General features: G+C 43.2%; 1 protein-coding gene across 1 annotated transcript; it reads left to right on the top strand.

The window, feature by feature from the left end:
• Positions 1–774: 774 nt before the first annotated feature.
• LOC138208065 (CD151 antigen-like) lies at positions 775–23974 on the top strand. The gene is made up of 8 exons (XM_069165730.1): positions 775–975; positions 5837–5921; positions 9427–9618; positions 18043–18117; positions 20692–20796; positions 21946–22104; positions 22303–22389; positions 22473–23974. The coding sequence occupies exons 2-8, from the start codon at positions 5838–5840 to the stop codon at positions 22530–22532; spliced, it is 762 nt and encodes a 253-aa protein (XP_069021831.1). The 5' UTR covers positions 775–975; position 5837; the 3' UTR covers positions 22533–23974.
• The last annotated feature ends 585 nt before the right edge of the window (positions 23975–24559 follow it).

The following is a 24559-nucleotide window of genomic DNA, read 5'->3' as shown; positions in this document are numbered from 1 at the left end:
AACTGAGAAAATTATAACATAATATTTACCCAAATCTGTTCAACTTGGACCCTCATAAGAGTTTATTGATCAGACAGGATTATTTGGTTGGGACACAATCATTGTGGTCCAGTCACTAAGGCTTCAAACAAACATGCAGAATATTAAGTGGTACTTTCTTAAGAAAAGGGTAGAAAACTGTAAAAAAAAATAAAGAAAAAAATGTAGCAAGTGTGACTAAAATATTGACTGGTCTATATATGCTTCTGTCGTTTATTGTCTGTGTTCTGTATACCATTTTGTCATTGTCACTTTAGTTAAGCTCTAAATGTATTGCTCATAGGTTTTATTTTTGTTTGATGTTTTTTTTTATGGTAATACTTACACTTGACCCGTCTTTAATCATGCTGTGTTGAACCTTGTGCTCCGTTCTGTTCCTAGATAATAATAATAATAATAAAAAAAGACTATAAATGCTCCTCTCGGTATCTGCATTGGCCCTGGTCCAGATCACACTGGAGTCAAAGCATCGCTCCGCGACACTTATTTCTTTCCTAGGACGGCGAGGGCAAAGTCCGCCCTACTCGGCCTGTGATTGGCTTGAACTTGTTGCTCTCGTCGGTTCGGTTTAAGTAATCGAGTTATGATTGGCTAAGATTTACCGTCTCGTTTCAGAGTGCGCCAATCACAGGCAGAGTAGGGAGGGTCTTTGCCGTAACCGCCCTAGGACCAAAAATACCTCCCCCGGGGCGGGGGACATAAAAAAACAAAAACCCACCCCAGAAACATGCAGGTGGCCCGGGGTGGAGTCAGCAGCAGCTCCAGCCTCTCAGTCCGTGAGCTCAGCGTTTCGGTTGTCTGCTCCCCAGCTTTCACTCGGTCGTCGGAGAGGCCTCAATTCAAGGAAAGCGGAATGAAAACGGGCGACGTTTAAAAGAAACCTTTATCTTTCCGCTCGTTTCATCTCCGCGTCTCGATAAAGAAAGAAAACGGCAGGTAAGCGGACGCCGGAAGTGCTCGGCGAGCTAACGCTGCGATGTCGCAGTGGCCCGAACCAGACGAGGTTGGCGTTGGCGTGGTTTTTATTTTTATTTATTTTTTTTTTTTAACGAAACAATTTCACGTGTTTTCAATGATCGCATCATTGTTGTAAAAAAAAAGAAAGAAAAAAACAAGTGGGTCGTTTTGATTAAATGGGGCTTAAATAGTTTGAGGGACTGTTGTAACTTTTAGCGGTAGCGATGCGCCGCAACGAAACAACCGAGGAAAACGCAGAAAACTCTTGATTTATCTCGGTTTAATCCCATAAAATAACACTCGGTGAAGGTTATCCTGTGTGAAGTGTCAAGATTAGGATTATAGACGGTTGTCCTGAAACTCAAAACCCCACCTGAGCCGTCGTTAGGAAACTGCTACGATTTTGGAAATGTTAAGTTTGCCTTAACTTTTCCTTGTAATCAGTGCTCGTTAATAATATAAGTAAGTTTATTTATTACCGAGGGACAGGAATGCATCCGAAAATATATTTGACAGACAATAAAACAAAGATGTTTATGGTGCTTTTTCAGAGACATTAAACGTTTTAATTTCTGATTTTTTTTTTTAAGAGAGTTCACAGTTTCAGCAGCATCTCGCATATTTAGGATGCTTGTTCCACATGTAATTAACTTAAGTTTGGTTTTCTTTAATTAGTTAAAAGACAGGGAAAGATTTCATCCCTACAACAACTGTACAATAACTCACCTCTGGCAAAATCCATCACACAACAATAACACTGTTGTCTGTGTTTCTTGGTTGTTTGTATATAATATATATAGATATATACTGTGCATTTTATATTTAATATTTTTACTGCTATTTTATTGCTTTCTATTATTCTATTATTATCTATTGCTTCCTGTATGCTGCTGTAGCGAAAAAATGTCCCCTCGGGGATTAATAACTACCTAACCTAACCTAACAGGCTACTCATGAATAGCTATAGTTTAATTACCACCAAAATAAATGATCCACTGTTGAGGTATTTATTCTGACTGCTTATGATACTAAAAAAACAACAGCCAAGATTTACAGTTGGAAGTTTTTATACTTTAGGGATTGATCCTCCCGCCCGTCATATACTGACTGAACCAGAGTTCATTCGGTTTTAGTCTCATTTTCACAACGCAGCCGGTCAGATAACCTGCAGCTGGTGGTTTTCCAGTGTGTTGAATGTGTGAGGTCACAGGTGTGATTAATGTGGCTTCAAACGTGGGTCACATGAATCACAACGGAGGGCGATGATTCAGACTGGTAGCGCAAACTGGATTACTTGTTTAGACAAGGAATGGGAGGGTTTCACCTGCAGGGTTTTATAGCAGAAGTAAACGCATTTGTTTTAAAAAAAATTGAACATTAACCTTTCGGGGGGAAAGAAGAGCAGAGGAAATGTTGCTGATTTTTTATTCAGGTTGTTGTCCTCCAACTAAATGAGGCTAATATCTTTAAGGAAGTCATTAATATAATTATTTTTTTTTTAATTTTATTTTATTTTTTTAAATAGCTCAGGCCTAAAGAAGCTCCTTGTTGTAAAAATGTAATAAATGAACACACAGGACGATAATCTACTAAATTGGATTTTTGACACACCTGCTGAATTTCCTTTTTTTTTAGCAAATCAAAAAGTTTATTTGCAGATGTCCAATTCAAATGACTTTTTTTTTTTTTTTTTTTTTTTTTAGTTGTGACTGTTGCTGCTCAAATCTGCAGCTCGTTGTTTGCATCAACAATGTGGACCGAAGGCTTTATTTATATTCCCGTGTGGAAAGTCGAGTCAAAATTTGGGATCTGAGACTGAAATGTTTTGAATGTAGTCTCAAGATATTCAGGTGATCCAACCGATGGGCCACAAACAAACTTTTTTTTAAAATTACTTTGCTGCTTTTCTTTTTCCATTGAACTGTTTTTGTTTTGTAACATAAACGGAAGCGGTGAAAAGATAATCAGAGTTTTACCGAGTGCAGGATTATCAGCAGAAGGTTTGTTTTGTCCGACTAAAGTTTTAGAGTGCAATTGAAGCAGAACAAGAAATTCAGCAAAAGTTCACATCAGAAAAGCCAGAATCAGAGAATTTTGAAATAGTTGACAACGATTAATCGCTTATCGAAATGGTGGCAGATCAGTTTTCTGTGGCTTGACTTATCAATTAGTTGACTATTGATTGTTTGTCTTTGGAGCGATGCAGCTGCACAGAAGTTTTAGCGTGTCCTGTCGATTCAATTTTACACTTTTTAACTTTAATTGTCCCGTAAAACAGAAAAAAGTACCAACATTGGTTTTCCATATCAAATGGTTATTTGGTCAAATATTGTTTGCATTTAAAATAAGACATCACGCGATAGTTCATATTCAGCAGCCAACTTTACACAGAAAACCAAATACAAATACTCAAGAAGAAATGTTAGTAAAGCGTCACTGTCTCTGGTGATGCTTTAATTAAGCTCATTTCTAAAAGCCTGTAATAATAGTTTCATTGAAGTCATTCGTAGAAGTTTTGGTCTTTAATAATTGCCTGAAGCTGGTGGTTGGTGCTTTATGGCCTGAAGACACCTTATTTACCTTCACCAAGCAGTAACTTTGAACTAAATCTGTATTTTTTTTTTTTTTTAAGCTGATGATGAACTCCTTTCTGGACCTGTTCCAGGTATTTCACCACTATAATCTCCAAGTGTAGATGAGACTGGTTTCAGCTTTCTAAGTGCAGTTTACAGTGAGTATGTCAGACGGGTGGTACATCCCAGATTTATTCAGCAGGCAAACGCCATGTTTAAATAAGCTCCTGAATAAATGATACGACGTTCTTAAACAAAATAAAGGTGATGAGACCAAAAACTGCGGAAATCAGATGTTCACTTAAAGATGAAACCCTCGACAGAGAAGCATTTCTTCTCCGGTGGTTCTCCACTTAAAAAAAAGAAAGCCTGTAAACATTGAAATTTCCTGTCTTGATTCAGCAGATTCCCGTCAGGCTCCGGAAAAGTAAAACGAAGGAGTTGTCAACTTATGTCTTGTTTGAATTTAATTAACAGGAACACACAAAGAGGTTCCCTCCACAACAGATGGCCAGCAGACAGAGACCAGACTCACTCACTCATGCAGCGCTCGCCATCTAAATTGACAGCGGTGTCTATGTGGGGGTGGGGAGGCAGACGGCAGAGCTAGGAGGAGGGAAGAAGGAGTTTAAAAAAAAAAACCCAACAGAGGCAGGCGGAGGAGGGCGAGTCCGGGCTCGACTGGCAAGTTAACCATGAAAATTGTGGGGTTTTAAAAAAAAAAAAAAAAAAAAGGATGTGAGACATTGTGGCGTGTTGTTATATGATCAGATATTAAATATACATATCGTTGGAACAAGCTCCTGTTTTTTTTATTCCTGCATGATTTTTATACTTGTCGTAGATTTGATTCGTGAAACGCACCCAGTTTCAGATATTCGTCTGGTGTCATAGGGAAGAGGTTTTTGCCTCCAGAAGTGCTGGATGTCGGTGTCGGGCACCGGAGAAGGGGGCGGTTATCATTTTTCCGGCCTTTTGGCCGACTCTCCGCTCCTACTCGGTGCTTAGTCATGGATCTCTCTGCGTACACATGTAATAACTCAGCTCAGTGATTCTGCCTACACTGCTGATCTGGTGCTTTGCTACCCCCCCCCCCCCCCCTCCACCCACCCCACCCCACCCCACCCCACGGTCCACATTAGCTCTGTAACAACTCATTTGTTAAAAGCATCTCACAATAGCAGGGAAAGCCAGTTTTTATTTGGTGCAGTCATTTCGACGTCCTCTATAACAGGCGGCTGTACTGCGGCGCACCGAATTCACGTTCGGGTGCCGTGATACCGTGAGGAAAAGTCCGGTTTATTACTGACGAGAGGCGGTGATGTTGGTTCACCGTCACGGTTTACTGGGACGCTTAAATGAAGCCATCATGAATACGCGCGTGCTCTCTCGACAACGACAAGTCAAAAATGTCTGCCGTGACAATGGTCTGCGACTGGTGGATGAGTTGACCGACGGAAAATTAATCTGCAACCATTTTGGTAACTGATTTAATCGTTTGAGTTTTTAAGCATCAGTGGTTTCAGCTTTCTAAGTATAAGGGTTTGGGAAGTTTTTGTTGTTGTTGTTGTTGTTGTTCATTCGATTTATTTTTCTAACCAAAAGTCCAAATCCAAATATATTCAAACAGATAAACCTCATTGTGGGCTCTGATAAATTCTGACTGATATTTTCTCCTTTTTTATTGTATTTATTGTACTTGATAAATTAATCAGCGGATATTTCTGTAACACTTGCAATCCCCCTAATTAGCATTTATAAGCAAACATACAAAGAATGTCATAAATAGTTAAACACACTGCAATGTAGTTGTAAGCAGATATAAATGTCCAGCTTTGTTTAATTTTTTTTTTTTTTTTTTTTAAATCAACATTTTCATTTGTATTAAAGTTACAGTTTTGTGCAGTGTTGACGATTCTTGTGTTAAACAAGAAAACAAAAAAATATTCTCCAGAAAAAAGGACGTGTAAGGTCTCAAAAACAGTCTTGTTTTGATACTGGCACAACAAGTTGGGTATCATATAGGAACTGGCATCAAAGTAGTTTCAAATCATACCTGATGCGAGTAGAGAGGAGTTTTTCTTTGCCTGTACAAACGAAGTTACCAGGAAGAATCCCATTTATCTTCACCGACGCCTTTCCGTGTCAGAAAGCTCACAAGTCGTTGCTCTTGATCACAAGTTAAAGTTGAGTGCCAAAAACTAAAATCTACTTCTACTGTACGATGATGTCACAACTGACTGAAACTCTTGCTGTTTCTTTTGCAGCATGGGGGTCTACGAGGAGAAAAAGGAAACATGTGGAACCATCTGCCTGAAATACCTCCTGTTTACTTTCAACTTTCTCTTTTGGGTAAGTTTCCACTCAGTCACAGCTGAGCCTGCATGGAGGACTTCATTGTTTTAAGTGTTTGTGTCGGTCTTAAGTGTTTTCAAGCAAATGCACGGAGGGCTTTAAAAAAAAAAAAAAAGGTGTCTTTAGCTAATGGTTAATTTTTTTTGTGTGTGTTAGTTTCACCACTACTTTTATTGGTTAGAATAACATCGTAGTAACCAAGTTAATTGCTGCAATCTGTTAAACCTCCAAGTTTGCAGTATTTGGAAGAGAAACGAAACGGAACAGCAACTTCAGCACGGTTCACAGACCCGCTTCAACTTGCCGCGACAAGAAGGGACTGAAACGATCACCAGAGCCACAAAAAAAAATGTATCCTGAAGGGAATAGACTGCGATACCTGCCGTGGAGACAGGTTGAGGGAAGAGGCGTAGGCTCTTGTTTAAAACTCCCTCCGATTGGTTTTGAAGTGCTTTTGATGGGATCCGGTTCACACGAGCCGACAAAGCATCAGCCGTGATTCTAATGTGTGCCAAGTCCACCGCTTCTACCTTAAATCAATGAAAATAAATGCGTCTAACAGATGAGTTGAAACACGAGAAGCTGGCGGGCTCGGCGCGGAGGCCTCGATCGTTTATCGGAGCCCCAAACTGTGATATTGATCGAACTGGAAACAATTCAGAAAACACATTCAGTCCAATTCCCAGTAAAGACGAGGGTTGTATTTCAAGTTTTAACGAATCCAAGCTTATAAAATGCAGATTTTTTTTGTTTTTTGTTTTTTTAGCCCAACCCAAAAGGAAAGTAATACACATGCATACAGTATTTAAATGTATGGGGGAAAAAGATTATTCGTTTTTTATGCGGCATAAATAGTAAAAAAAAAAAAAAGAGCACATAAGTCTTTCTTAAAGTCTTTTTATTCAGACAGCAGAGAAACGCCTGCTGCGACTCCGTTGCACAGAATCAAAGCCAAGTCGCATACTTTTACTGAGGACACAGAAGATGCATTCAAAGCTGAATCCTCCCTCCTCCACCCCCCCCACAAAAAAAGAAAAAACTTTCCACTGTCAGGAATGCGGCGTTCCCGATGACAAACGAACGTCGGATGTAAAAACGTATGAATATTTCAGACCAAATCAGATGTTTTGATTATTAGATTTTTGTGGCAAAAGTATATCGCTGCGCCTAAACTTCAGGCAACAAAACGAACACGCTGCAACACTGTGACTTATTATTCCGCTGAATGACCGTTTTACCTCGGTAGTAACATTTGATCGCAGCGTCCTGCTTTCTGTTCATGTAGCGACTGTTTGATCGGATTTTAAAGACGACTCGAGACACTAAATGGAGTTAAAAAAAAAAAAAAAGTGAACTCTTATGAGATAAATTTTTTTTTATGATCAGACAGAAGAGGGTTTTTTTTTTCAGTTGGAGTAGATGTCTGTTTTTGAGTATGGAAGTAAAAACCTTTAAAATGAGGTTTGGGTGGTTTTCCTTTGAAGCGGACTATTACGTGTTCATTCTTGTAGGTTTTACGTCGAGATTATTAGAATCTTTTTGACGAATAAGATATCTTCAGAACACGACCTCATTCAAAATGCACGGAAAGCACTTATTATGACGGCAATGATTTTTAAAAATTGGGGAGTCGTCCTGGCACCGGGGATGACTTGCACAAGCGTCATCCAGCTAACGGATGATAAAAATGCTCTGTAATTAATAAATTCATTTTAATAATAAGTTATTTCACTTACTGTGAGTCACTGTTTGGTTTTATACTTGGTTTAAAGCTAAATCAAACATCATCCCTTCAGTCCAAACCAAATTACTTTCTAAAAAGAAGAAATATATCTGTTGGTTTATGAATGGGGAGAAGAAAAATCCTTTAACGCACCAAACATCACATTCACTGTCCAATGTTCGGTTAATACCTCTTGTTGCCACCGGGGGTCGCCAATGTGTGAAATTCCTTTGTACAGTTTTGGATGGGATTCATTAATTGCTGTGGCTCATTGAGTTTTAACAGCAGACACAGCAAACATCATGTTCACCACAGAGAGCAGTTCATGTAAAAACTGAACCACAGTCTGCTTCTGACTTCCGTGGTTCTTTGTCCCCGGATCTTTGTCTGGGTAGAAAGATGACTTTAAAATAATTTATTAAAATAAAAACAACAAGTTATTATAGCCTTTTTCTTAGATTTTATCCACACAGTGTTGTGTGTGTGTGTGTATCTGTTGCTTTTTACGTATTGAATATTGAATACCCTGTTGAATCTTATCTCGAAGAAATAAATTGAAAACCACTTTAAAGTGTTTTGAATGGGGAGGTGTGGGGGGGGGGGAGTCATACGTACTCATTGGTCATGAGCAAAAGCTTTTAAAATCCCTGATTATTTCGCTCGATAGGTTTTTGCAGGCCGCTAACGTTAAATGAGTTCGTAGACTGCTGTGTTTTCATGTTGCGCTCTAAACTGCATCTATGAACCGAGAAGGACAATCACTGCTCCCGCTGAGTAATTAGTAAAATGGTAAAAGTAAATAAAGAGTGCGACTGCAAATAACTTTCCCAGCACTGTCTGTTTTTTTCTGCCTCGCCGTCTGACTCTGTCTCGCTTCTGTAGCCGTCGTTTTCTCTTATAAATTAAATCTAGATGAGGCAGGTTGTTAGATGGACTGCTTTGGCATGATGACAGATTTCTGTTGCAGCGCTGCACCATCTGCTGACTCGTCTTGCTGATATTGTTTTGTTTTAATTGTCCTCCATATTCTCTTAAACTCCCAGCTCAGACAATGTTGATGAGGGAGTATGACACTAGCTATTTGCCGATTGACTTGATCACGACGGAGGTTTGTAATTAGTTTGCCTGTCGGCTTAAAGAGTCACTGTCACGTTGCACAATTCTTCAGACTTTAAATCATATGGTTGCTTTTAAAGTTTGTGAAAATTAAGATGGCAAAAGAAGTATAAGGCTGCAATGATTGTTTCACTTCAAATCTCCCAATAGTTTCTTTTAGTTAACCATACAGTCTATAAAATGCTTGGGTTAACAGCGACAGTCCACAATGAGGTCTTCAGTTTAAGGACATGACATTTATGATCATAAATGACAAAGCGAGGCAGCGTTTTGGCTTGAAAAATAACTGAAGCGATTAATTGATCATCAGAATAGTTGAACACTAATTTTCTGTCAATCGACGGATGCATGAGTTGACTATTTGCCGCAGCTGTAGCTCAGTTTGTATTTCCATCACAGTGGCAGCGACGGCCCTGGATTACTGGTCTAAGCAGCTTTGCTCGGCCCTTCACAATTATCTTGCAGCGGTGGGAAGAATTTATCACCTCATCAGACATTAACTTCAGGCTCCTCCTTTGTCACTTTGAGGCCCACTTAAGTGATTAATAATTTAAACCCTTTCTGTAGCGCTCAGGTTTTTTTTTTTTTTTTTTTTTTTTTTTTTTTTTTCTGTCTTCCTCTGCGTTCCGCTGACGGGACTCTGACCACGTGTTTCTCTCCCAGTTGGCAGGGGGCGTTGTGATGGCGGTGGGTGTTTGGACCTTGGTCGAGAAGAGCGACTACATCAGCCTTCTCTCCTCCAAGACCTACGCCGCCTCCGCCTACATACTGATCCTGGCTGGAGCCATCGTCATGGTAACAGGCGTGCTGGGCTGTTGTGCCACTTTCAAGGAGCAGCGAAGGCTACTGCGAGTGGTAAGAGATCACATCAAGGTGGAAAGATAAAAGAGGCGCACTTGTGAGAATTTCGCAGTGTGGGAAATATGTATTGTGCAGCCTAAACCAAATTGATATGATGTATACGCGCAACCAGTCAGCGATCACCGATTGTTCGGCCTCCACCGACCCTCATTCCAGGATGGCTTTAACGACCATCTGCTTTTTCATTCATGGCTCTTGAATACTTCAAGAAGATCAAAAACAGGAAAAAAAAAAAAAGGGGGCAGCAGGTAGAAAATGTATAAAACAAACTGCATCTTAAAGATCGATTTTATATTTTTCTATATTCGTGTTGGTTTGTTTTGTTTTTGTTTTACACCTGTTTGTCTATCGGCTTGTCAGTCATCTGTTCAACACTTTGAACTGCATTAACTGATATAAAAAGTAGGGATGGGACATGATTTTCAAATATTCGAATAGTCATTCAAATGTACAAAATAGATGAGTATATGCCACTCGGCCTTCCTTTGCTCCTTGTTTTTACCGGTGACTGGTTGTAATGCGTTACTCCCGTCAGAAGGTGGCGGTAATGTGTGTAAATGCTGTCTGCCAACCGCTAGTAAACAACATGAGGAGAAGAACACGTTGCTACACGGCTTAGTCGATTAGTTCGGAGCGATTATTGAATTTTGCCCTTCCCTAATGAAAAGGTCTATATAAATGAAGTTTGATTGATTGATACATTTCCGAAGATTTTCCAGTTCAAGAGTCAGATAAGAAAATACACAAAATGCCACAAATAAGGGTAAAAAACAAAACACAACCCAGAAACTAAAGATGTAATGTACCATAAAGTGCCAAAGGTCTACCGTTCAATAGTTCAGTCGCATCAGGAAATGTACTTGTTTTCAGAGAATGTGCTTTTCTCAAACGTCGTCCCTGCCGGCCACCGAAGACCTTCACTTTTTCAAAGGAAAACTCTGTGGCTTTGTTATCACACAGGCTGTGTGATAACAAAGCCAACATGAAGTCTGTCCTGCTTGTTTTCAGCCACATGGCTAAGAAGTACACTGTTGGAAGAGACAGTATTTTCCACCGACGACTTGCATAGAAGTAAATTTGTGATATTATTATATAAAAAATACCTGCTCCACATACTCGGGCTGATTCTGTGCACAAAATATCACTGAAAACAGGTGGGATTATATAAAAAGTAAATACGGGACACTGTACAAACAGTAGTTGTTTATTAGAAAGAGAAGAGAAAAAGTTCAAGATATGCAGCAACTGTTTGCCTCAAATATCAGTGTGATACTCATACGGCAGCGTTGTCGTCAATAATTGTCAAAAAAAAATCCAACAACCATTCATAATAATTGCCCAACGTTTGAGATGCCTGTACCGACAGCCGTATGTATATCTGTAGTCATGACAACGGCCATCAGAACATCTAAAAATCGAGAAAATCCTCAGGTGTGTGTTCTCAGGTTCTCAGAGCAGCCAGTGTGGGAATCTGAGCTCTTTTGAGGCTGAATTAAAGAGTCCAATCGATCTGCGCAATAAATAGAAAGAAATTCCTTAATATGTGCAGATTACCTGGTTCATAACTCAGCTGGTGTTTGTGTGTAAATCGAAATATGCGCCTCCACCTCCCCCGTAGTTTTCAAACGCTCGGTGCATCCTGAGGAGTCGAGATTAGGGCGATGAGTCACGGCGAAAGAATGAACTTGTCGGCAAGGAGAGGTGCTATCGAGATTGTTAAAGAGGGCGAACATAAGGGCGGGCTGGGGGGGCGGGGGAGAGAGCGGCGGATTAATTGTTGTTTTGTTGTTGTGTGTGGAGAGTGCCTGGTACCTGCCGAGAGTACACGAGCGGTGATTGGCGGCGCAAACCTGAAAGGTCACAAGTCCTAGAACGAAAGGAAGAAGAAAAAAAAAACCCGCTGATCCGTCCGAAACACGGCGGGGATGTTCTGCAGCTGTAAGGCGAAGATAAAGTACCTGCAGCTTCTGGTTGATTGCAGGGAGGGAGGCCACGGAGGACTTTTTTAATAAGGAGACGTTTGTACTGTATAAGAGAGGGTCAGTGAGACAAAGAGGAAAAAGGAGGAAAACTGTCCCGCGAGGAGACGGGTGTGGCGTTTTGTCTGCAAACACTCGGCTTCATTGTGTTGTTGGAGAACAGCGGCGTAACGACTCGGGTGGAGGGAGAAGGGGGGGAAAGGAGGAGGAGGAGGAGGGAGAAACTTTTTTCCAAATGGAACACATTCCTAACAGAGGCTGGATCCCCCGATGGAGAAAGTGACTTCATGCAGTTCTGACAGCACATTTTACACGTCTGCCTCTCTTTGTTTATTTCTTCCTGCCTACTTACCTCTTTCTGTCTTTGTCACTTTATCGGTTGGTCTTTTTTTTCTTTTATATTTCTCCGTCTGTCCCATTTAGCCAGAGGCATTGATCACCAGCGAGGTTATCAAGCCAATGGATTCTAGTTTGAACTTTAGTTTTGTCTTTAGCGAGGCTGCGGACAGCTTAATTGATTCATCATTTATCAGAGACGTTACTCGGGCGGGCTGCCCGGGCATATCGACGTCCGCCTGAGCATATTTGGCAACCCATCTCGGCATCCGTCTGAGAGAACAAAGCTATCGACGCGGACAACCTCCCCTCTCGCTCGCCTTCACCTGTGTCACCGTGTCGGTGTAGGAGGGGGGAGGGGAAGGGGGCTTCCGCCCTTCGTGAAACACAGAGATCAGAGGACAGAAACTGTCCTGCAAAATGCAAAAGAGACTCTCAGGCTGAGAAGAAGCGAGAGCTCGTGAGTAGATAAATTACAAATACACGACATTTTTGGGGCTGGACCACAGCGGCAAAGCAGAACGTCCGTCACTGAGTGAGCGAGGAATCAAAGTTAAACCGCTGGTCTGCCAGATGCTGCGACTTCTTCAAACTAAAAAAGGTCCAGGAGGGGGCAGAGGGTCCCGATCGAAGGGGACGCACGATTTCAACGTCGGTAAATCTTCTATTAAAGGGGTTTATTTGACATCTCGTCCCCCGTTTAACTGCATGAGTCCTTGTGTACACGTCGGTCACACGACGCGCCGCCAGCAACTTCCAAACCTCTGAGAAACGCTGCCTTTGGTATTGTGATGAATGTCAAGCGCAGCGAGTCTTCCCGACCCCAAGAGCACTTCTTCTGTTCTTTTATTTTGTCCAACTCGTTGTCCAAAACCATAAAGTACTCAGGTTACAACGTTATGAAAAAGAGAGACGATTTGTCTATTTGACTAATCGTTTCAGCTCTAATTTGAGACTCTTCTGTATAATACAGCTACGGGGTCAAAAACCGGGTTTTAAAAATTGGGAAAAGACACACGGCACACAATTTTTTTGCAATAGGACATTTACATGGAATAATAATAGTTTGTCAAAACAAGGAAGGTTTGTGAAAATGTACTATTTTTTTTATTCTTTATCAAACTATTTATGTCAAATATGAGGACGGATGCACAACTGGAGAACCCATTTCACTTTCTGTCTGTCGGCATCTCTCTGTATGTAAATTTTCTCTCCATTTGACTTTTTTATTTTCTACCTATATTTGTTGCTTCTTTATCTTAAAAAAAAAATGGAGAGATATTTTTATCCGAGGCAACAGGCCGGCAGAGGTGCAAGAAGAAGCAAAGGTCAAGGAGACTTTTGGCTGCTTCCCAGTTCATTTCAGTCGGAGGCCGCTCACCTCCTGCTCTCCGCAACCTGATGAGTGAAGCCTGAGATTTTCACCGAGTCGGCGAGTTTCTGACGACAATCTTTTTAGGCTTTTCAACGAGGGAAAAAGAACCAGAAGAAAACTTTTTAATAGGGCGCAGGGTGTGGAAAAGGGCCTTTAAAACGGCGTGTTTATGGTGTTGACTAAGAAATATCGTTGGGTTGGGGATGTTTCCTGCCTGCGTGTAAAGCTGACCGAGCTCCTGCTGGGTTTGAAACCTGTGCACACTTCTCTGTTTGTGTGTCTGTTTTTTGATGCACGGCGCATCTTGAAGAGTTGAGATTACAGCCATGAATCACAGGGAAGGAATGGACTTGGCAGGTGGGGGAAAAGGGGTGGGGGCGAAGACGGAGAACATAATGGAGTTCTCTCTCTGTGTGTGTGTGTGTGTGTGTGTGTGTGTGTGTGTGTGTGTGTGTGTGTGTGTGCTGACTTTATGTTGCGCATCAAAAGAAGCAAACTCTTGGAATGACAACTCGGTATAATTTGCATTTTTAACTCGTTAAGACGTCCTCATCCAAAAATCTTTTATTTATGAATTTCAAATCGGCCATAAAACTGCAGCTGACATGTCCCACTTTTCTTTTTTTTTTTTTTTTTTTTTTATTCTATAATGACCGTGACGGATGATCGTCTTATTTGTTCATTTTTAAATGTCACCCGACTACTTTAGCTTTTTGTGTGTTGGTTGGATTGTGTGTTTGCCGCATGGAAACGGCTCATATTGTATCTCGACGTATTTACTGCCAGGACAAGGAGCTTTTTTTTTGTGACCTGGAGAATTGATATGAGATCTGACGGCAGGTGAGTACAGCATTAATGTGAAGCTTTTTGTCACCAGTTGAGAGTATTGGAGCAGAAAAACAATAATTGATTTGTAAATGGAAAATTAATCAGTAACTTTTTTTTTTTGGGGGGGTCAAACATTTATGTAATTTTTTTTATTCAGGGAAATAATCAGCACAATAACTGACAAATTAAAGTAAAATGCCTCGCCTGAAGCTTAAAGTAAGAAATCCATACTTTTCTCTGAAAAATGATATAAATCCTCAATGAATCTCGCAGAGCCACTGAACATCACAGTTTAATGAGCGCTGTCATCCAATTACTAAATTAATCGAGAGCCTGGCGAGCTATACGTTACGTATGGCCGGGAAGTCTCCGGGTTGAGTACCTTGAAAAAGCGACGAGTGTCCAGCAGTCCTCCGTCTGATTAGTCCCCCCCCCCCCGCCCCCCCACAGTCCCCACTCACTCTGTAATTGTAAAGACGGCGGTACACTTCTAATGAAGTCTGAAATAGAGACACAGTCGAACGTGGACCTGCATACGGATACCGTCGCTGCGGCTCCCTGACGTACGCTTCGTGGAGGTGGAGGTGCATCGAGATGAAGGACGGGGAGGACAACCAAAAAGTTCAGAAACTCCATTCTGTGAAAGAAGGCCACAAAAGGCCAAAAGAAACTGTTCAAATATTTTCTAACAACCTCAGCAGGATGAGTCTGAGCTGACCGGGAGATGTTGGCTGTGTGCGTGTGCGTGTGCGTGTGTGCGTGTGTGTGTGTGTGTGTGTGTGTGTGTGTGTGTGTGTGTGTGTGTGTGCGTGTGTGTGCGTGTGTGTGTAGTTCAGCCAAGCAGCCTACACACATACTGTGTGAGTCTGCAGCCAGTGTGGCGCTTTAAAAAGAAGACAAAACAAAAGGTTTTATACATATGAACCTGCTGACAGTCATTTTGACAGTAATTACTCTGTGACCTGAAGTCGCCCGGGGAGAGAGAGAGGGGGAGAGAGGGAGTGAGAGAGTATGAGAGAGATTGAGTGTGTGAGAGTGAGCGAGAGAGTATGAGAGAGAGAGAGTGTGAGAGAGGGGAGAGTGAGCGAGAGAGATAGTGAGAGGGAGAGCGAGTGTGCGAGAGTGAGAGGGAGAGAGATAGTGAGAGGGAGAGAGAGTGTGAGAGAGGGGAGAGTGAGCGAGAGAGTGTGAGAGAGGGGAGAGTGAGCGAGAGAGTGAGAGAGAGAGTGTGAGAGTGAGAGAAAGAGTGTGAGAGAGGGGAGAGTGAGCGAGAGAGGGAGAGAGAGTGTGAGAGTGCGAAAGTGAGAGAGAGAGTGTGAGAGAGGGGAGAGTGAGTGAGAGAGTATGAGAGAGATTGAGTGTGTGAGAGTGAGCGAGAGAGAGTGTGAGAGAGGGGAGAGTGAGCGAGAGAGAGAGTGAGAGGGAGAGCGAGTATGAGAGAGAGTGTGAGAGAGTGAGAGGGAGAGAGATAGTGAGAGGGAGAGAGAGTGTGAGAGTGAGAGAGAGAGAGAGAGTGTGAGAGTGAATGAGAGAGAGAGTGTGAGAGTGAATGAGAGAGAGAGTGTGAGAGTGAGAGTGAGCAGTTCTTCTGGCGTCGCTACAGTCAGTAGTTCAGCCGCCTCGGTCTCCACGGTGAACAAGTTGTCTGTCACAGCCTGTACACATCGCTGTCCAGGTGGGATCAGTCCGCTGCAGATCGCTGGGATTGTGTGTGAAGGAGGCGCACAAACATAATTATGAGGGAGTCTCAGAAAACTCAGTTGTCCTTCTTTTGTTTGTTTTTTTAGAGAAATCGCTCTATACCCCCGCTGTGGTGGGTTAGTGGCTCCCTCATTGATAATAACTTATTAAGTATTACGTGTTAATTTCAGTCAATTTCGAAGTCGCGACTGATTTGAAATCAATTCATTGCAGGAAGGGGTTCATTTTTGATGTTTCTGTTCCGCCGCTATTTCTAAATATCATCATTTCCTGCTTGGCAGATTGGAATTTGGACATCACAGAAGAAAAAAAATAAATCTCAAACATATTGTCCGCTGGTAGTTTCTACATAAAGACAAAGACACTTCGGCACATATTTCAAACATATCCATGAACTGACGTACGTTGTCTTCCCTTCAGACCCTCGGCTGAACACGAGTCTGCTCGGTGTTCGGGCTCGGAGCCGCTCAGAGATCCAATCGGCCGAAGCCATCAAATCAAAGAGCGAGTCCACTTTAGCGGGTCGGTTCTCTCTCCCAGATAGCGGCGGGCCAGAGGAATTTAGGTCAAGGTTTGGGTCCGATGATATCTCTCCCTCGTCTCTCAACTCTGAAGGAGGAAGGTCCGCTTTTCCCTCGGCACAGAAAGCGGGCCCCTCCCTTTGAACTCCCCCGGCCACGAATCCGACGCAGACGATAAACGATAACCCCCCCCCCCCCCCTCCCCTCCCGCAGCGAACCCGACCTGCGTGCGGCTTTTCGGACTCCCTCGGTGGCGCGTTTACATATTTGATCGCGTTATATTCACGCGTGAAGGTGAAGGAATATAAAAAAAACAAAAAACATCCCAGTCTGTGGTCTTATGAATCGTCTAAACAAAACTGGCCCCGCCGTCTATTTCGACAACTTGTTGGCCAACTCTGCATCTCTGTGTTTTAAGGATCGCTGTGAAAGTTTCCATGTTTTTTTTTTCCCCCTGTTTAAATTTCCCCCCTCTGATCCATATTGAAATGAAATCCAAGTTGTTTTTTTTTTTTTTTTTTTTCTACAGTCCTGCCACGCTCTACTGAGTATGTTTTAGATACTCGGTGTGTCCCGGCTCCATATTTCACACTGACTGGCTGCACATGAGACTGTATTCCCGTCCCGGCTGTATTTTTATTTTATTTTTTTCTTCCTCTGTAAATCAGAAATCAGACATGTGTGAATTTTCAGCGACGCAATCTGGGAGGTTTGATGTGTTTTTTTTGTTGGTTTTTTTTGCAGGAATTGCAAAAATTCTGAGTCGAAGTAAAAACTTTTTTTTTTTTTCTTTTCTTTTTTTTTTTAAACAACTAACTAATTTTCTATGCTGCACATCACAGACGTACTTGGAAATATTGTAGTTGTCATCTTTTCTGAAGTTAAAGATCCAGGGGTTCAAAATGACAAAAATATGATTAAACGATGAGAGGAGAGGAGCCTCACTGACTGTGAATGAGGAGTTATTTTTGTTGATGAAGCAGGTTTTATTTGGAAAGATTTCCTTCGCGCCTTCAGCAGAGTGCGAGTTGAGTACTTTTAATGCAGAAAAAAAAAAAATCACAGGAATTTAACAAAATTGCAAGCTCCCGCAAAACATTGTGGAGATTTGTTGACTCTGCATTAATTGTTGTGAGGCATGAATTTCTGGAGGGACTGGTAATCTATTATTTTTTTTTATTTTTTTTTTTTTAAATAAACTATGAAAACATCAACAGAACGCAGAATGTTGACTGTTTTTAGTCAACTTTATAGATTTTTCAACTTGAACACTACTTTTTGTGCAATCAGTGAAAAAAAAAAACCTAAGTTGTACTTCAATCCGAACCTGTTTCTGGACATTGTTCTTATTTATTCCTTTAACGAATGCTACCCTGCAGCGGACAAGATTTTTTTTTTTCCCAATATTAGTTGTTATTAATCGTCTCCGTTTTGTTCAAACTTACTTTCCCAGCACTGCTCCCTCGAGGGACGCTGAATGAATGCCGAGCGGCTCGAGCGAGGGCGACGCACGGCGCCGGTGACGGAAACGAAGTTCAAACCGGGTTAGGAGAAGCGCGGCTCGGGCGGTGTCAGACGCAGCCGGCGAGACGCCGCGTCGGATTTCCAAGCAACTCGTCTCTTCATCGCATCACATCACCGTCCTCTGACTTCTCTCCTCTCCTCTGTGTTTCCTCAGTACTTTGTTCTGCTGATGTGTGTCTTCCTGTTGGAGATCCTGGCTGGCGTCCTGGCTTACATCTACTATCAGCAGGTAATCCCCACTCCCCCTCACTCCCCCCGCCCCTCGGGTTCTTCCAGAAAACATCGTCCTCCTCGGGAGATATTTCGCAGTGCATTCTGGGATTTTCGCGTCGGGTCGCGTGCGTGTGGAAAGACGGAGGGGCGCTTGACAAAAATGGGAAGACTGGATATTGATTTCAAATGACAGAAACAGTCATTTTGGATTTAAAAAAAAAAAAAAAAAAGTAATAATACTGTCATAAAAAGTCAGGAAATGTATTTGAGTGTCCTGGTGGACACAAGTCTCACCCGATATGGACACCTGATGTTTAGGTGCGATGGAGCTGCGTTTTACTCCACTAAAGAAAATCAACAGAGCCGGCCGGTCTCCGAATCTGAGCACGCAGTCCGAAGCGGTGTAACGCAACGAAGACACCGGTTTCAGCTCCCTCGTGGCGCACGTCGCGCCGTAATTGTAACCGCGACAAAACCGGCATGACGGACGAGATCGTGAGGAGGAAATGTAAGTTGGACAATTAAAAATGGTGAATACGAGACGGGCCGAAATGAGCTGGAAGTGCCACGAGCTGTTCACAAAACGAGGCTGAATGCACTTTTTTTTTTGTCGGAATCATTTCAAACATCGGTTTTGATTTTGAACTGAAGTACAACTCGGAGCTCTTTTTTTTATTTATTTTTTTAGCTTCTTTTTCTCAGAACCTTGTTGTCGGGTGACAGACTGCAGAGAGTTAAAAACTCTGCTCGGCACCACAAAATGTGCACTAAATACAAACATTTTGTCCCCCGAGTGATTATTTTCTTTTATCATATGCAGTTAATGTAAAAAATAAAAATAAAAAAAAAAGTCCGACAGCCTCCCCGAGCACATTTCAGCTGGAACAGTGTGGAGTTTTTGCTGACTGCACAGCAAACAGCAGGAAATGAGACGTTTTTTTTTTTTAACTTCCTGGTATAAATATTAACATGACATCGCTCCGATCCCGCCTCGTCTTAAAGCCTGGTGGCCTGTAGCTCAGCAACAGGACTTATTTCTTTTTTTCTTTTTTCAAGATGGAAGAAAAAAAAAAAAAGTCTAAGAGCCCTTTTTCCTCTAACTCCCTCACGCCCTTATTCTTGTTCAGCGAGCTGCAGATTCTCCGCCGGGGAGCTGCTCAGTCGCCCTCTGATCACTTTGACTCCGACTCGTGGAAACCAACAACAGTTTTACAACCTGCAGATGTCAGTGTTGCCTCCTTCGGGGCAAAGAAAGAAAGAAAGAAAGAAAGAAAGAAAGAAAGAAAGAAAGAAAGAAAGAAAAAAAGAAGAGCTCCTGCAGACAACGAGGGCTGTATCTGTCTATTTTGGAGCAGCTGTTTTCCAGACGTGTTATTTAAAATATGGAGTACATATAAAAAATGTCTGCGCTACAGTTTCCTTCAGTGGCCATTTAAAAATAACAATAACTTGGCATTAAAGATCTAGTTTGACATTTTTTTTATATATACCTTATGTCCGTTTGTAAATGTGTTTAGCCTGAGGGAAACGTGAAGTTTTGTCCTGCACTAGATTACAAAAAACAAAACTGAAGCTAAACACTAGTAAATAGTGTAAGTGACTCATTTACCATCCAGCCAAGGTACGACCGGAGTAAAGTGGCCCTTTGGTTTGGTCCCTAAAAGAAATAAACAACAGCAGCAACAGATTTGTGAATGATTTGAATTAAAACCAGAATTAATCCCTCAGATATTTACCAACAAACACCGAACGCTTTTTTTTTTTTTTTTTTTCCTCGTTTGAACTTCGTGTCCCTGACCGTGTATTATATGACATCGTGTCATTATAAAGACACTCTGAACAGCACGAATTCAGTGTTTTTATTTTTTTTAATTTTTTACCAGTAATCCACAAAAAAAAACAAAAAAACACTCATGATAACAAAACATTTTGTTAGTTTATAATGTAAAACATGTAGACGTTTGTTGACGGCCGGCTGTTTCCACTCATTGAGCCATTTGATATCCTCCGACATGCCGCCGCAGCGTTTCCACAAAACCGTCAACGGGTAAAAACGCCACAGCGTCAAGAAAACGCCTCCGACCCGCCCCGTTTCCTCTTCCTCTCCCCCGCTCCTCCTTCATCTTCACCTCCCGTGTCTCTCATCTCGCTCCGTCCTCCCTTGCTTTCTCTTCATCATTCATTCCCTTGATATCTCCTTCACGCTTTGATTTACAGTGCTTTCCCAGCTGGCTCGTTGCCATAGAAACTGAGCCCCCCAGAACCCTCCCTCTCTCTCTCTCTCTCTCTCTCTCTCTCTCTCTCTGCCGCCGGTGTAGAGAACAAAAGACGCCGACTTCCCGGTGCCTCCGTCCTCGCCTGCTTCCTCCGTCCGTGACGCCGTGTCGGCACAAAAAAAAAAAAAAACGCCGTTCAAATCCCAGCGTGCTGTGAAACACGCCATCAGTGGCAAAGTCAACAACAACAACAACAACCTGTTCAGCTTTCCAGCGCTTTTAATCTGAAATTGTTGTGCTGATGTAGTCGGTGTGTGTGTGTGTGTGTGTGTGTGTGTGTGTGTGTGTGTGCGCGTGCGCGTGCGTGTTCGCAGCTGAACGAGGAGCTGAAGCAGAACCTGAGGGAGACCATGATCCAGAAGTACCAGCAGAACGGCCACGATCACGTCACCAGGGCCGTCGACATGCTGCAGCAGGAGGTGAGAGATCACGTGACCCCCCCCCCCCCCCCCCGGAGGGCGAGGTCGGAAACCAATCCGATCCCGGGCCCCTCTGACTCCACGCCGAGGACGGCGGACTCGTCTGCGCTCTTGCGCTGTAATTTCGCCTCTCTTTTACCGACACCGCCCGACGGCACGTGGAGGAACGGATAAATCCGAACCGCAGTTCAGACTTCAGTCGGTTTATGCCCCGTTTTTGAAGCGCGAGAGTCTCCGGGCTTGACGCACGGCGACACGTATTCTTTACTCCGTCGTCAGTTTTTATACCGCCTCCAGCAATTTGTTTGGACCCGTCGCCTTTACACCGTCGAAGAAATAGTACAGTATGTTTTAAAATATGCTTATTTGCTCGCGCGCTGGGTCAGACGTTATTAATCCCGAGGAGACGGCAATAAAAGCTGGCTAGCTTTTAGTTCGGCATGAAGACGGAGATGGAGGGGAAATGGCTCCCCAGACTCTGTCCGAAGGAAACAAAATCCACCTGCTGGCATATCTCAGATTCACGACTTGACAAGTTTTGTGTTTTAATCTGTGGAAAACCTGTGAAATAGGCACGTTGTGGTTTTTACAGCCGTTTAGTTGCTGGACTATTTCCTCATTTTTCAGGCCCCAGAAAGTTACTCCCGTCAGCCGGTTGATCACATTTGGACAGAGGCCATTCGCTGTGTTCTCTCCTCGTTTCCAGCATTTATTTATTTATTTCTTTCCCTATTTGTATTACTTTTACAGAGCAGCTCTGATATCCAAACTGCACACGTCACCACTCCGCCTCTGATTGGTTCTGACCCCGATATCGTAACCCGGATCGTCATCACTCCTCGCGACTAAAAACCCTGTAATGAGCACTAACCAGCGACGGGGCTTAAAGTAATTCGATTCAAATAACACTCCTCCGTCTCGAAGACGAGCGAACTGGCGGCTTGGAGGGGCGTCACCTTCGCCGTACGGATGCGAGACTGAGAACTGGCGCCAAAAAGGTTGAACAACTCTTGAAGCGAACGACTCGCTTAGTTTCGCGGCAGTCAATTTATTTATCTGACCTTTTTTCCCGTTTCTTTCTTGTTTGGCTTCTTGTTTATTTATTTTTATTTTTTGTTGTTTGTTCCCTTTCCTCGCGTCTCCCGTCAGTTTAAATGCTGCGGCAGCAACAGTTCGTCCGACTGGGCTGAGAGCATCTGGATCCGCTCCAGAGACGCCAACACCAGGAAGGTTCCCGACAGCTGCTGTAAGACTCCCTCGGAGCTCTGCGGCTTCAGGGACCACCCCTCCAACATCTACAAGGTGGAGGTGAGAGCATGAAGGGTGCTCGGGGGTGGGGGGGGTGGCGCCTCATCTGTATTTCTGTCGCGTCTCAGTACAGCAGAGACAGAAGAGCCATCACATCCAAACCGTATCCGTCAACGTGCGTTTGCAGCAAACCTGTAATGAGCGATACATCGACTTTGATGATTCTCTCCCCCCACCCCCCCCACCCTCTCCATTTAGGGTGGCTGCATCTCTAAGCTGGAGAAATTCATCCTGGACCACCTGAAGATCATCGGCGCCGTGGGCGTCGGGATCGCTTGTGTGCAGGTGAGCGAATAACCCCGAAAAATAAACGCGCGCAAACTCGCAGAGCGATTGCAGTTCCGCTAAATGACGTTTTCCTCCCCCAGATCGTAGGGATGGTGTTCACCTGCTGCCTATACCGAAGTCTAAAGGCAGAGCCGTACTGAGAGAAGAAGAAGAAGAAGTGCGTGTGTGTGTGTGTGTGTGGGAGGTACCTTCACCGCCACATGTCAAACTCAAGTAGCCCATAGGGTTCTTCTCTTTGGCTTTGCACATGGGGGGGGGCATTTGGCAAAGGATCAAAATTGCACATCTGAGGATCTCAATTGGTAAACAAAGGGTAGGAAGAAAAAGAAAACCAAAAAAAAACAAAACACTACAAGGTCTCTCGAAGTAATTAGGCACTCAAATTGCCGTCTCATCTCCGTCTCGGAGATCACAGAAAGAAATAAAAAAGCCTCAGAGAGAAACTGATGGGAATTTGAACGCAGAGTGTGTAAATTAGTGTGGGACGGCCTCCTCGGGACTAAACCTCGTGTTTTCTTCCACTCAAAAGTACTTTGCATATACGTGTGTGTGTGTGTGTGTGTGTGTGTGTGTGTGTGTGTGTGTGTGTGTGTGTGTGTGTGTGTGTGCGTGCGTGTGTGTGTGCGCGGGCCGCGCTCGAGAGGGAGGCGTAAACATCAGCCGAGTGTTTTAAAAAAAAAAAAAAAAGCAGCACTTTGCAGAAAATATGAAATCCCGGTCGCAGCGGCTTCTTCTTCTCAGCAGAATGATTTACCAAGTTCACCTCTGGGGCTCTCGGCAAACTGCGCCGGCATTTAGTCTCCACATTAACTAGACATTAAAGTCTTTGTTCTTGATAATGGCCTTTTAAACTTTCGAACTGTTACTTTGTATATTTTGTCGATGAGGTGCTTTCTTAGGAGCTTTTCATTTTTTTATTATTATTTTTTTTTTTTGTCTTCTCGTAAGCGACGTCGTTTAATCGTGTTTTTAAATCACCTCGCACACGTTGACCCGCCCGTGCTGCCGAAGCGAGTCAGCGCCTCGCCCGGCAGCACGGGCGCGCCGTGTAAACCAGCATTTAAGAGACCGTACGGCTACCCTGAGGCGTGCAGGCCGATTCCAATGAAGTGACTTTGTGATTGTGTTCGTGATGCGTACGAGCAAGTGCCACTAATATTCATCTTGAGAAAGTGCCTCGTGTGTTGTTGTTTTTTTGTTTGTTTTTTAAATTACCGCCTTCTTTTTTTTTAATACACCGATGCCAAAGTCGTCAACTGTAACACTGGACCTACTCTTATCTCCTCCAGCCTTTTATTCACTTCTCTACTGTACTGATGGTTCTCTCTCTCTCTCTCTCTCTCTTTTTTTTTTTTTTTATTTTCCTTAAATGAAGATTTTTTTTTTGTTTACTTTTCTACACATCATGAATTTATTATTGTATTTAAACTGACACATTGTAGGAAATGAGAGTTTCTCACTGTTAGTCATGATCTTTTCCTGCGTGCCTCAAAAGACCAGCGCAAAACTAAACTGCTGTACTTTCTGTCTCCGTGATAATCCGGGAGCTATTTTAGTTTGAAATAAACAGTAATCAATAACACGCTTTGGCTTTTTCTGTGTTTGCTCTGGTGTGTGGGAGGGAGGGGGGGGGAAATCATGTCATCCCCCCCAAAAAACAGACCAAAAAACAAAACAAAAACACGATTGTGTAAAAGACACAACCTCCTGTCTGTGACCAGTGGCCCTTACACAATTGGCACCAGCTTACAGGTGCATTAGTGTATTAACCCGAAAGACAATTTCCTAATGTTGCAGTCCGGTGGTGACGGAGATGTGGGCCGTGAGCCCACGTTCCCCCGACAGCTGCTGCTGAAGTCTATTACCGGTACCGCGACGGCCATCGGGCCCGTAATGAACGTTATTGCGCCGTCGGGTCGCCTGACTCCTCACCGCCGTCGTTAAAGAGCGACCGTGCGTCGGGTGCCGGCAAGTTACCGTGTGCAAACTCAAGGGGGCAGCACTCACCAAGGCTTCCACCGCCACAACACCACGCTGACGGAAACAGCTGGTGAGAGTGTGTGCAAAAAAAAAAAAACCAGAGGCTGTTGAGGATTACCCCCCCCCCCCCCCATCCCCATCCTCCCCAAACACACTCACACTCCTTCCCAGTTTAGAGAAACGCTTT

Source organism: Embiotoca jacksoni, unplaced genomic scaffold (genome assembly GCF_022577435.1).
Source record: "Embiotoca jacksoni isolate LCO1_2020_lvr unplaced genomic scaffold, fEmbJac1.0.p SCAF_35, whole genome shotgun sequence".
Lineage (NCBI taxonomy): Eukaryota > Metazoa > Chordata > Actinopteri > Embiotocidae > Embiotoca > Embiotoca jacksoni.
Note: the sequence above shows the minus strand (reverse complement) of the source record. Positions and strands in the feature narration are given on the sequence as shown.